The sequence below is a fragment of the Rutilus rutilus genome (genome assembly GCF_951802725.1).
Source record: "Rutilus rutilus genome assembly, chromosome: 8".
Taxonomy (NCBI): domain Eukaryota; kingdom Metazoa; phylum Chordata; class Actinopteri; order Cypriniformes; family Leuciscidae; genus Rutilus; species Rutilus rutilus.
This window is the reverse complement of record NC_140222.1, coordinates 10,205,578-10,218,479: the sequence shown is the minus strand read 5'-3', so window position 1 is coordinate 10,218,479 and position 12,902 is coordinate 10,205,578. Positions and strand designations below refer to the sequence as shown.

At 36.8% G+C, this 12,902-nt stretch overlaps 1 protein-coding gene across 1 annotated transcript; it reads right to left on the bottom strand.

The window, feature by feature from the left end:
* Positions 1 to 1,062: 1,062 nt before the first annotated feature.
* LOC311294604 (uncharacterized protein) lies at positions 1,063 to 7,974 on the bottom strand. The gene is made up of 3 exons (XM_084415558.1): positions 7,821 to 7,974; positions 6,053 to 6,145; positions 1,063 to 1,411 (listed from the first exon to the last, which is right to left on the bottom strand). The coding sequence occupies exons 1-3, from the start codon at positions 7,923 to 7,925 to the stop codon at positions 1,094 to 1,096; spliced, it is 516 nt and encodes a 171-aa protein (XP_084271684.1). The 5' UTR covers positions 7,926 to 7,974; the 3' UTR covers positions 1,063 to 1,093.
* Between the last annotated feature and the right edge of the window lie 4,928 nt (positions 7,975 to 12,902).

The window sequence follows — 12,902 nt, the reverse complement described above, 5'->3', positions numbered from 1 at the left end:
CATGTGTGCAGCTGCAGCATCCTTATAGCCTGCCTGTCAGAAAGCCTGTCCTGGGAACAGTGTTTATTGTTTACCGCATGTTCCGTTATTAGTGACGCACACTGGTAGAAGATGACAGTAAATCAAGTTTATGCTGTTGGGTTTGTTCTCTGTAGATTCGTTCATGCAATATGTAAGTTCATATATATATATATATATATCTTTACCTTATTAGTATGTGTCGAGCATGCGATTGGTAATTTCCTATGTTTACATTCACTCAAAAAAATAATATGTTGGATTTACTTAAGAAAACTTCGTCAAGTGGGTTCCACATAGCTTTGTTAAGTAATCTCAACAAACAAAATGTAAGTTGTATTTACTAAAAAATTTGTGTAAAGTTGACAATTTAAATGTTGTATGAACTAAAGAAATCCTAGTAAAGTTACTATTACATATACATAATGTTTTGTTGTATGAACTAAAGAAATCCTAGTAAACTCAATATGACATACATAATGTATGTTGTATGAACTAAAGAAATCTTAGTAAAGTCACCATTACATATACATAACGTTATGTTGTATAAACTAAAGAAATCCTAGTAAAGTCAATATTACATATACAAAATGTTATGATGTATGAGCTAAAGAAATCCTATTAAAGTCACTATTATATTATCATATATTATTATATTATTACTATTATTATATAATTAATGTTATGCTAAATTTACGAACATTTAGTGTGCAATAAACATTGAAGGATTTCAGTTGCTTTGTAATTACGAGCCATACAAGTGTTCCAAGAAAACTATTAAATAATCAGACAACTATTTTTCAGAAACAAATAGCTTTTTATTTTTTTTATAATACAAACAAGTCTTGAACTTTTTTGTTTTTCTCAAATAAATTCTACAAGTGAGCATGACAACGTGTTTCTAACATAGGGTCACACCCCAAAGCGCTACAGAACTTCACATTTATAGAATACATCAACATATTATGGAATATTTATGACTGGCATGTTTTTTTAATAAAAAAAAAAAAAAAAGGAATATTGTTTTTCAAACAGCAGCATTGTACTGGAAGTAATTAAACTAAACATCAGTAAATTATTCCATAAGTTTGTTTTTAAGTACCTGAATTTTGTGTGAAAGTTTGCTGGCATCAAGTTCCATTATCACCTTTTGAAGAAACTCGAAGGTGTACTTGAGATCACATGGATAGCTCAGATTCAAACTATAAATTACTCCCAAGAGGAGAGCACAAGCCTTGGTGACATCTCCAAGCTTCTGAAGCACTTTCACTCCTTCAACAAGGATCCCAACATCCAATGGTGGTTGTTCAGGTCCTGCACCTTCAGCTCGGACAATGAAAATTCCAATGACTGTATTAGCCATGTCTCTCTCAGCTTTCTCCAAGTCATTGTCCTAAAACAAACAACAAAAGTTAATCAGTTTTAAAACATGGAACTTACTTTGACAACAACACTTCCTATATTTAATCCCACCGGTCACAATAGTGACAGTAAAAAAATGTTTCATTTCTAAGGCTATAAAAATGTTACTGAATGATCTATCAATGCATTTCCAGCAGATATTGAAATAATAAAGGGTCTCAATGAAATACGTGCAGTGTCACATGTTTACTGTAAATTGTCACATGACCAGAGCTGTTTACTTCCTGTTTGCGCCAAGAGAAGAGGATGGCAGCAAGAAAGCTCCCAAAGAATATGTTAGTAAAGTATGTTAACATAAAGATAGGACATAGATTTTTGATACACATCATGTTTATGGTGTCTAGTATTGATATATGCATTTGCAATTACTCAACTTTGTTTAATGTGGTCATAGAACTTACAAACATGTCAAAGGCAACAATAGTGACCGGTGGGATAACCCATTGTATCTACATACTAATAATACACATAGGCTAACTGTTCTACCTTACTTTCTACCTAATTTTACACACACACACACACACGGTCACGTCTCTTCTGATGTCTGATCTCCACACACACACACACACACACACACACAGACAGAAACACACACACACACACACACACACAGACAGACAGAAACTCACTCACACACACACACACACACACACACACACAGAAACTCACACACACACACACACACACACGGTCACGTCTCCTCTGATGTCTGATCTCCACACACACACACACACACACACACACACACACACAAACACAAACACACACGGTCACGTCTTCTCTGATGTCTGATCTCCACACACACACAGAAACACACACACACACACAAACCCACATACACAAACACACACACACTCACACTCACACATGGTCACGTCTCCTCTGATGTCTGATCTCCACACACACACACACAGACACACAAAAACACACACACACACAAAAAACATACACACACACACAAAAACACACACAAACACACTGCACAGGTCAAACAGACCTATATTAAATCAATACAATGGTTGATACAACACAGTATCCCACCGGTCACAATTGTGACCGACCATAAAACACACTTTTTCACACACTTTTCCATGAAAATTTAAAAAAAATATGATTGATTGTTTCAAAGGGATACTAATGACACATGATTTGGATATTTTTGTGTCTGGGAAAAATTTGGGATTAAATGGGTTAATATCATAATGAATAGAATAGCTTTAAAAAAAAATACAGCCACTTAAATGGCATCTTACACTGTTTATGTGGCAAGCATAATTTTTTTTTTATGTTTTAGATCACATATATGTTCCCTCTATTCTGTTTATTCTAACTACAGCATACTGAATGGGTGCTTTTAGCTTCAACTAATTTAAGTGTGTAATGTTTTATTTTAATATTAGTTTAAATAAAAATTCAACTTAAAGTTTAGAATCAAACTGCCTTATGTTGTGTATGCAACTGTGCACTGAAAATGACCAAATAGCACCACCTATTAACCCAGAGTCCAACCAGCACCAATAAAAGTATTACCGGTTTGAACTAAGGATAGCATTAGGGGTGTGCGATTCTATCAGTTGCAGTCAGGGCTGGACTGGTAATCTGGCATACCGGGCAAATGCCCGGTGGGCCGACGTGCTTTTGGGCCGATACATCTCATACTTTTTTTTTTTTTTAACGGCCCATAAAGCTCGTACATCGGCGGCCCATTCGTTTTGTTTTGTTTAATTGACGCCGCTGGGTTAGTGCCGGTGTAATGCATTGGTCAAAAAAAAAGTAAGCGTTGTTTTTTTTTCCCACTGACAGACCAGCCCATGAAACGCGTAGATCAGCGGCCCATTGGTTGTTTTCTTGATTGACACTGGGCTGGCCCAATCACATCTTTAAACACCTCCCCCTCTGGGCTCTAAGCGAGCGTGCAGTGTCAAGTGTGTATCTGTCAAAATAGTCTGAGAGATGGAGAAGAAACGCAAGGAATGTGCAGAGAAATAGCGTTAAAAATAGATACAGGCCCTTCAAGCAGACGCTGTAAAATGTGTCAAGATATAGCTTTGTTTTCTGCAGCAGCAGGACCTTCATCAGCTCCAGTGGCTGATGAGGAGGATAGTGAGGAGGATCAGGAGAGAGATGAGAAACTGTAACGTAGAGTCCGCGGTAAGCAGAACTACTTTCAAAACACTTTGGCTATGAGTGTATGAACCCATAACCCAGTTACAGATTATTTCCATCATTTACTAGAAATCTAATGAGACGCGTTTTTATCCATGTTTTCCGCCAAAATAAAAGCTCGATGCAGTTTCCGTCAAAATAAAAGATCATGTGCTTATCTCTTTCAAGTATAGAAATTAGTACAAAACTAATTATGAAAGTTTTCTTTATTTTTCAGTGCATATGTTTTACAATATATGGCTATTAGGCTACTGTCATGAGATTAATATTATAACTAGGCTATTATTAGTAGTGTAATATAGACAGACACTGTTACTAAAAGAGGTTTGGTTTTTTCTTTGTTATATTTGCACACTGAAAATGGGTTGGAGCTTTTAATTTTGAACCCTCAAACCGCACCAGATTGATGAATTTAACATTAAAATGCACAAAATTTTCTTAGGGGGGGCATGCCCCCAAACCCCCCTAGAAGGACTGAAGTCCACCCACCACAGTTTTACCAAAATTCCTTTGAGAAACAATGGTATTGCTATGCCAATGCAGCTTATATCTTGTTTTTGGGATTCATCACTGTGGAGTAGGCTATAGTTCAATTGTATTAATAAATTACAATTTTGTACTGATTTCATCTTTTAACTCTCACTCGTTTATACTCACTCATTACATGGCATTAGTGGTTTTAATGAATAGGAGTTGAACAAAAACATATTCAAAGGCGTTCAAAGATGGGTGGTGTTTATGATCATATGTAGTGGGCCAGTCTGGGCCAAAATGCCAGGGCCGATTTTCTGTCCCAGTCCAGCCCTGGTTGCAGTTCTGGCACCTCTATCCCAACATTGTACATTCACATCACATGTTAACGGAGATGTAGTGTTACAACAGGCATGAAAACAGGTCAGGGGTTAAAAAGGTGAGAAGGATGCGGCAGCCAAAAATCCAATCCAATGAACTAATATATTTAGATAAATATATTAGTTCATTGGATTGGATTTTTGGCTGCCGCATCCTTCTCACCTTTTTGACCCCTGACCTGTTTTCATGCCTGTTGTAACACTACATCTCCGTTAACATGTGATGTGAATGTACAATGTTGGGATAGAGGTGCCAGAACTGTATGTATATATAGATATTATAATGATTTTTGGATCACTGTGGTGAGTGGACCTCTGCCACTCTAGGGTGGTTCGGGGGCATGCTCCCCCGTAAGAAAATTTTGTGCTTTTTAATGTTTAATTCATCAATCTGGTGCAAATTAAACAAAGAAAAATTCAAAACTCTTTTAGTTACAGTGTCTGTCTACATTACTAGGCTACATAATAATAGTTATAATATTAATCCTATGATAGTAATAGCAATATATTGTAAAACAAATGCACTGAAAAATAAAGGAAACTTTCATAATTAATTTTGTACTAATTTCTATACTTGAAAGAGTATATTTCCATTCTTCACATTGAAGATGTGATTGGGCTAGCCCAGTGTCAATCAAGAAAAGAACCAATGGGCCGCTGATCTACGTGTTTCATCGGATGTCAGAAAAAAAACTAACGCTGACTTTTTTTTTGACCAATGCATTACACATTAATTACGCACTAACCCAATTAAGCAAAACAAAACGAATGGGCCGCCGATGTACGAGTTTTATGGGCCGTTAAGAAAAAAAAAAAAGTATGAGATGTATCGGCCCAAAAAGCTTTGAAAACAATTATGCCGGATTGGCTGTCAGGTTTCGGCATTAGGAATGATGATTGGTTTTTTAAAGCTGCGAAGATTATGGTAACTATAGAGATATAGCGGGTCAATGCTGGCCACGACCCCCCAATAAATATTTTCTCATCGGATCTGCACAAATCACATAAGTGACCCATTTTGGTTTTAAAACGGCGAATTTCGCAGAAAGGTGAGGAGTTTTCATGCCTGTGCACTCACAGGACACTGCAGTTCACAAAAGTTCATTATTCGCATATGCTTTAAAGCCTTGTGCTTTAAAGCCTAAACATTTAATTAGCTTGTTGGGGCACAATATCCCTTCAATGTTAATATATATATATATATATATATATATATATATATATAATTGTTTTTTTTTTTGTTTTTTTTTTTAAAAACACACAAGGAGAAAATCAATCACTGCTTTTGACTGAGAAATGTTATATTAGCTTTAATAAGAATCAGTGTATAATTTATAAAGTAAAGTCTATGTAGTGTTTTAATTTTATATTTGTTCATTTTATTTCTTTTTTAATGCCATCTTCGCCACTTTGGGCTAAATGCCATTCTGGCACTTTCTGCCATTCTTTTTGTTAACTTGTAAGGCTTTGTTTTTAAAATAGAGAAATATTTTGCCATAACGCCCACCCCAAGATAGTCGGTATGAAAACCGAAAAGTCGGTATCATGGCAAGAGTAATATTCTATGATTAGAAATAATTCCTTGGAGAACTTACTTTATATTCCTTCATGAGCTTCTCGTTGTCTTCATTAAGATACACCGAAAGTGCTTTGAGAATGCAAGGTCTTCGAGTTGAGATAGTATCATCCTGTAGAAGATTTTGAAGAGAGAAAAATTTACTTAAATAGTTCAAATGTGCTGATAATTCACTCGCCCTCAAGCCATCCAAGATGTATCTGAGTTCCTTTCATCTTCAAAACAGAATTATTATTTATTATTATTATTTTTTTTGTGATTTCAATCCAGGCCTCAAGTTGAAATAGTCCATTTGTTTTGATGGTTTAAAATGCACACTTAGAAAGGGATCTAAAATATCCACACATCCAGTCAACAAAAAGTTCTTCTGAACCGAAATTATTGATTATTTTCAGAAACAAAGTAATACTTTTATAGTGTATTAGAATATATTTTTATAAAGCTGCTGCTAGCTCTGGTCCTTGATTCTGATCAGTTAAGCTGTGTTCGAAGCTGTTGGAAATTACTTTACAACCATTCACCGGTGATATCATTACTTACTGCACCATTGCTTCTGTGTGTTGCTGCATCCTTGGCTCTTGCATCACAAAATTAAAGTGCATGTGTACAACGTGCTTACTTATTTGAACATACTTCAACATTTGCACAATTAATGCCGATATCCAGAAAAATGGTAATAATCACCTCAATCTTTATGCATGCTTTGCACTGCATCTGTGTTGCTTGACAACTACTTTGTTGAAATGTTTCTAAAGAACTACATTATTTGCGGGAAAGAATAAATATGTTTATTTAAAAATTATGGACTAACCATAAACCATAAATAAGTCCTGTGAAGCCGTGGATTACAGTGAATTTAGAACAGCCAAGGGTGTTTAAATTCATTGTAACCCACAGCTTATTAGACGTATTGCTTTATTTAACAGCAAAAACTTTATTTGTCAACTGGATTCATGCAAATTATTTTGATGAATTTTGGACCATCAAAAAACTGGAGGAAATGCATGTGCATTGTTTAAAGGACAAGTTCTGTATTTTAAACTTAAAGCCCTGTTTTCAAATCGTTTCTGATTAAATAGAATGGTTAAGATTAAAATTTGGACACTTGCTGCTGGCCCGAGAATTTTAGTTTTCTTTCCCAGGATGGTAGGGGAAGACTCATTAATATTTATTAGAGAAGTCATCCCTGATTGGTCAATGGGGGTCTGATGACCTACCCCAACCCCGCCATTAAACCTAACCGTCACTGGGGTTAAGACCAATCAGGGATGACTTCCCTAATGAATATTAATGAGTCTTCCCCTACCATCCTAGGAAAGAAAATATCGCCTACCTCAAATGAAATTCAATACAAATCAATGGAGTTGTACTAAAACTACGATAAAACCTGATGGAAATCATCTTTTGCAGCGATTTATGTGTGAACATATCAGTGAACACCCCTGACCACTCGGTGAGTTTCACGTCTTTGTAAACGAAAGTTTAATGCGTTTTAGGAAGGATTTTTCATATGGACCTATGCAGCCATTGTGTAGCTAACACCAAAACCTAAAATTCTCGGGCCAGCAGCAAGTGTCCAAATTTTAATCTTAACCATTCAATTTAATCAGAAACAATCTGAAAACAGGGCTTTAAGTGTAAAATACCGAACTTTTATATATTACAAACTCAGATATATCTTGGATGACCTGATGGTATGTAAATTATCAGCAAATTTTCATCTATGGATGAACTATTCATTTAACATAAATAGTTTATTGAAATCATTCATAAGAAACATCACAAACCTCGTCAATGACAGACATCAATTCACTGATCTTACGCCCTGCAGCTCCTCCTTTTTTCCTGAAGAGTCTGGTCAGTTTGTTAGTGTAACCATCCAGCTTTGACATGAAAGTTTGAATCAGTGGAAGGGTGGTAATCCGAGTGAACTCAGTAGCCATCTAGAGATTTAAAGGAGAACTCCGGTCAATTTTAACACTGAGCTCATTTTTTTGTAAATTTGGAGTGCTGTCAGTACAGAGAGCCAGCGTACATGCCTGTATTTACTGCCTGTTTTCGGTCGAAGTCCACAGTAGTCGATTGTCGAATTTGCGCGCGTCTGAGTCTCCACAGTTGCTTAATCACACGCGTGAACTCGACAATCGATTACTGTGGACTTCAACCGAATACAGGCAGTAAATACAGGCATGTACGCTGGCTGAAATAACATCACTTTTATTCAGATCTTTCACATCTACTGCAGTCAGAGTCACCGTGTTCACTCTTAAGGTAATCACTCACATGGTTAGGCACTTGTAATGTCACACCAAGGATGTTAAGAGGCTAAAAAAGCAGGTTTAAAATTTGCCCCATTGAAGTCAACAGGGTGCAAATTTTAAAAATAGGATAACACGGTGTAGGCAACACCGATTTCTGTTGTTGTTCTCTGTACTGACAGCACTCCAAATTTACAAAAAAATTAGCTCAATGTTAAAATTGACCGGAGTTCTCCTTTAAGAGTCATAACAATAAGACGTAAGGTTAATGTACAAGAATGGCACTGTTCATTATTCTATTGAAAACAACATTTAGCCTAAATGGACAAGATCAAAAAGCATAATGTGACATCAGGGAGGCTAGTTACTATTAAAAGCAATTCTATCAAACTTGCCTGATCTTCACAAAATAGAGCTGGCCATCTGCTCTTGAATTCGGCAATGAAGGGCATGTCTTGGACTACCTCATGTCGTCTGTAAGCAAAAGTTTTGTCCATTTTCTGTTTAATTGTTTGATGGTTGTCCTTTTTCTGGATTTCAGACAACAGAGCCAATCTCTCTTTCTCTAGACTTTCTTTGTCTTCTCCAGCTGGATAGTCAGGATAGAAATTGACTTCTGCTTTCTTAGGCTTCTTGAATTGGATTGAATGCGAGCATGCACCATCTGGTCTTCGTTTTAAAGAATTTATCTTGATTTCTGGACATCCAACAGCTCTAAGGGTACGACGGTAGTTCCCCATCTTCCATTGTAAACTGACTTTCCAACCGAAAAATCCACCAGAAGATCCCTTTTCTTTTAGGCATGGATACTTTGCAATCAGTGCTTTCGCAACATCTTCATACTCGTCACTCCTTGGGTAAACTTTGTACTTCAGTATTTCTGCAGCCAAGGATTTCAGAATTTCTGTCTTCAGTTTAGGCTTGGATTCTATATTTAGTGAAGTGCCATTTTGCAAGAACTCCTCATGGGCTCTCTGCAGTTCCAGTTCTACCTCGTAGGGAAACTGAGGGATTGGAAAATTGGTTGGCCAGGTTTCACTTCTCAGCATTGTTGAAGACGACATTGACTCAGATGCTGAGCCAGACGAATCTGATTGTGATGCTGTAATTGAAGAGCAAGGTGTTGGCGATGAAGATGATGATGAGCGTATATCAGTGTCAGCAGAGGAAGGAGAGCAGACATCAAATGATCTTTGTGTGAGTACTTTGATTGTTGCCTTGTCTTGGAGGTCCACAGTAGAGGTAAGATTTACGTAATCTTCAAAGTCAGTGTCTAGATACTGCAGCCTGAAATCCCCTGTAACTCCACATTGTTTCTTAATCTCAGTTTTTAACTCATCAATGGTCTTAGGAATTCCAGAGGGCAGTGTCAATTTCACAGAGTCATTGTCTCCTAGTAGAATCCGAAACTTTGCTGAAGCACTCATCATTTTTGACTAAAGGTAAAGGTAGAAAGAGGAGTTAAGTAGCATGTATGTACCTTTTCAATGTAACCATATGAACAGATCCAACAGTGTAATCAGAGAGAGGATAGCGATCTGCTAATTGACCTAGCTCTATAAATGAAACATCCCTAGGAGTTGGTTCAAGTTCAAATGAGCGATAGTGTTGATTGTACCAGGAATCTAACTTTCTTGCTATAAAAGCAATTCCATCATCCAGAACACATATCTGCATAATTTGAGCAAATTCTGGAAGTCCACTGACTGTTCCATGCACAATGATCATGCCCTTTGTGTACTTTATGCCATCAGAAAATACTGTCTGAGCTAAATTAATAGCAGCAGCATTTGGGTATTTCTGATTAAAGGTATGAGCAACATCCTCATTAAGAACATCAACAGGGACTGTTGAAATACGAGAAACCTCTACAGAGGATATGTCACAGCTAGGTGACTGCATAAATTGACCAACCATGAGCTGATGTTTCCTGGCCAAAGTCTTTGTGATATTTTTGAAGCAGTTTGTATGCCTAGCCACCCGTTTAAAAAAACTGTGCTTGGCTTCAAATCTCATTGTCCACACCAAGACAAGTGGACCATACAGACGAATCATTTCTGGATAATGTTCCAGAAAGTGATGCTTCGGCAATAGCTTTTTTTCTGGAAAGAGTACTTGGTATCGATTTCGGTGTTCAGATATTTTACTCTCAAAGTATGCAACAGACTCGTTAGTATGCACAGGACATACAGCAAGTTCAACGATGTCTTTCAAGAGTAGAATTACTTCCCAGGCAGGTTCATCTTCAGGTACAAGTTTCCCAACAATTAAAGGTAACAGCCGTAGCAAACACCAATTCTCGTGTGCATTTCCACCAATTGTTTTTTTCTGAACAAATGTCTGTGGAAGCACATGAGGACGGTTGGTCTTATCTCCCCACTTGAATGGAAATTCTTTAATCAGTTTGTTAAGAGAATCAAAGGTGAAATATTTCTTCTTTAGAAGTATTTCAAAGCACCCTGCCAATTCAACAGGTACAATACCCTCCAGGAGATCATGAGCAACATCTGGGGGAAAGCCTGAAGTGACTTTAAAGTAAGACAGACTCTCAGCTAATGGGCACACATTCTTCACACCACAACAATGTTCTCTTTTTGCACGTGCACCTGATAAATGTACACTATGCTGTTCTTCAGATCTGAGAGGAAAAACACCATCTTTGACCTCTTTTGCCTGAATTTCAGTGCGTGTAGCAGTGCAAAACCTACAAAAGTACTCCCCCGAAAAATTCTCAACAAAACCAGCCAAAGAATGTGCTCCAAGGCTGTCTGCAGCAACATATTGCACTGTACCTTTAAGGAAAGCTCCCAGGTGACTGACAAACACCCCTTGATGCTCTAAAGTGATGAGATCAGTCACAAGAGGTTCCAAAAGTTTTTGATAGCCAAAGGTCTTCACATCATCACTCTTGCATAACAGTGCTAGATAAATTGAGGACAATGAAGAATTACAACCTGGTGGCAAGTTTCCTAAATTCCAATAAACTGCACACATTTTGTGCTTTTTGCGAGAGGTCCCTAATGGGTTGCACAGTTCAAAGTCATCAATGTACAGACACACAGATAGTCTAAGCTCATTGTCTGAGAAAAACTCATTATGTTGAAAATGCTGACCATCTTTGAAAGATCTGTAAAATTCCCCATTTATGTTGTGTTGCTCGTTATGACCATCAACAACTTTACTAATTATGTCTTTCCGATTGAGTAGTAGTTGTAACAATTTTAAGATTGGCACATAGTGAAAAGAACGGTTTGTTTCTGACTGAAGAATGTATTCCACTGGATCAATTACATCAAAATTTTCTCTGTAATATTTCATGCGCTTGAAAGCAGTGGCTAAAGGGCCATCCTTTGATGTCAATTTCAACAGAGGGTTGTGCAATGATAATGAACTGAAAAGTTCTTGAACAACCTGCTGATCTACATGGAGATCATGTTTTTGAAAGGTCTCAAGAAAAACTTGAGTTGATATGGGCACTGATGCAGAATGCAAGTACTGTAAATCTGTCAGAAGTTCATCAATTGCATTGCTGGGAACATGAAAATAATTTTCCAGTTTTAGAAGAATACATGCAAATTTTCGCTCGATTATCTTAGACAAATCTTGTCCTTGTGTGCCAATTTCAACATTACTTGAAACATCTACAATCTCCTCCTCAACTGGTAATTCATTGTCATTGAATTCATTAGTGGAAATTTCAGCCCCCCTTTCTATGATGACCCCTTGTTTGAAATCTTGAAGAGAATAGGGATTGTGCTTCCTATTTTTATGGGACTTGAATGTGCCATACACATTTGTATGGAAAGAGCAATTCTCAAACATGCAACGCACTGTTTCATGATTTTTAAGGTGTTTGTAGATATGACAAAAGTATTCCTGTTCTGACACTATATCACTGCGAGAACACAAATGACAGTTAAATGTGGTTAAGCATGCAGTCTTATTAGTATGTAATCGACTTAAATGACTGTGTAGTGCATTCCAGGTTTTAAAACGGCAAGGGCAATTGGAATAAGTACATGGGAAATTATTGCTCCGACCAAAATGTCCATGCATTAATCTGTAATGCTTCAACAATTGAGATCGTGTTTGCACTGCTATCTTACAGTCCTTACACTGCCACATGGTCTTGAAAATTTCACATAACTGATTAAAATTGAAAAAAAAAGAAAAAAAATACTATATAAAGAAAAGAAAAAAAATCAAGATGCATGACCAGACTCCAACAAAGATGTCATAAAGATGTCAAAGGATTTAAAAAATATTTACACATCAACTTCCTTTGCAAAAGTAATTAAATCTGGTGCATCTGCCTTTCACAGCTCGGACAGCAACAGCTCTACAAAAAAAAGAAGAAAAAAACCCTATATTGTAATAGAAAAGAAAAGCCAGTCATTAGCTGCGTTTACATGGATAACGTTAACTTATTATCTGTTAGTAACCACATTTTAACCACGGATAAACCTTCATGTAAACACCTCTATGGATCCGATTGAGCTCGATCCGAGTTAAATTTATTTAGGATTGTAAGTGGTAGTGTAAACATTTTATGTAAACCGATCGTTTTAAGAAAATTTTAGCAATGAAAAATCATGTGATCGCTTGCTTTCT

Bases quoted from the DNA above. Each gene is read 5' to 3' on its own strand.
- LOC311294604 (XM_084415558.1), bottom strand. From the start codon at position 7,925: ATGTCAAAGCTGGATGGTTACACTAACAAACTGACCAGACTCTTCAGG. The intron at 6,146-7,820 runs GTTTGTGATGTT...AATCTTCTACAG, and splicing joins TGATGTCTGTCATTGACGAG to GATGATACTATCTCAACTCG. The intron at 1,412-6,052 runs GTAAGTTCTCCA...TGTTTGTTTTAG, and splicing joins AGCTCATGAAGGAATATAAA to GACAATGACTTGGAGAAAGC.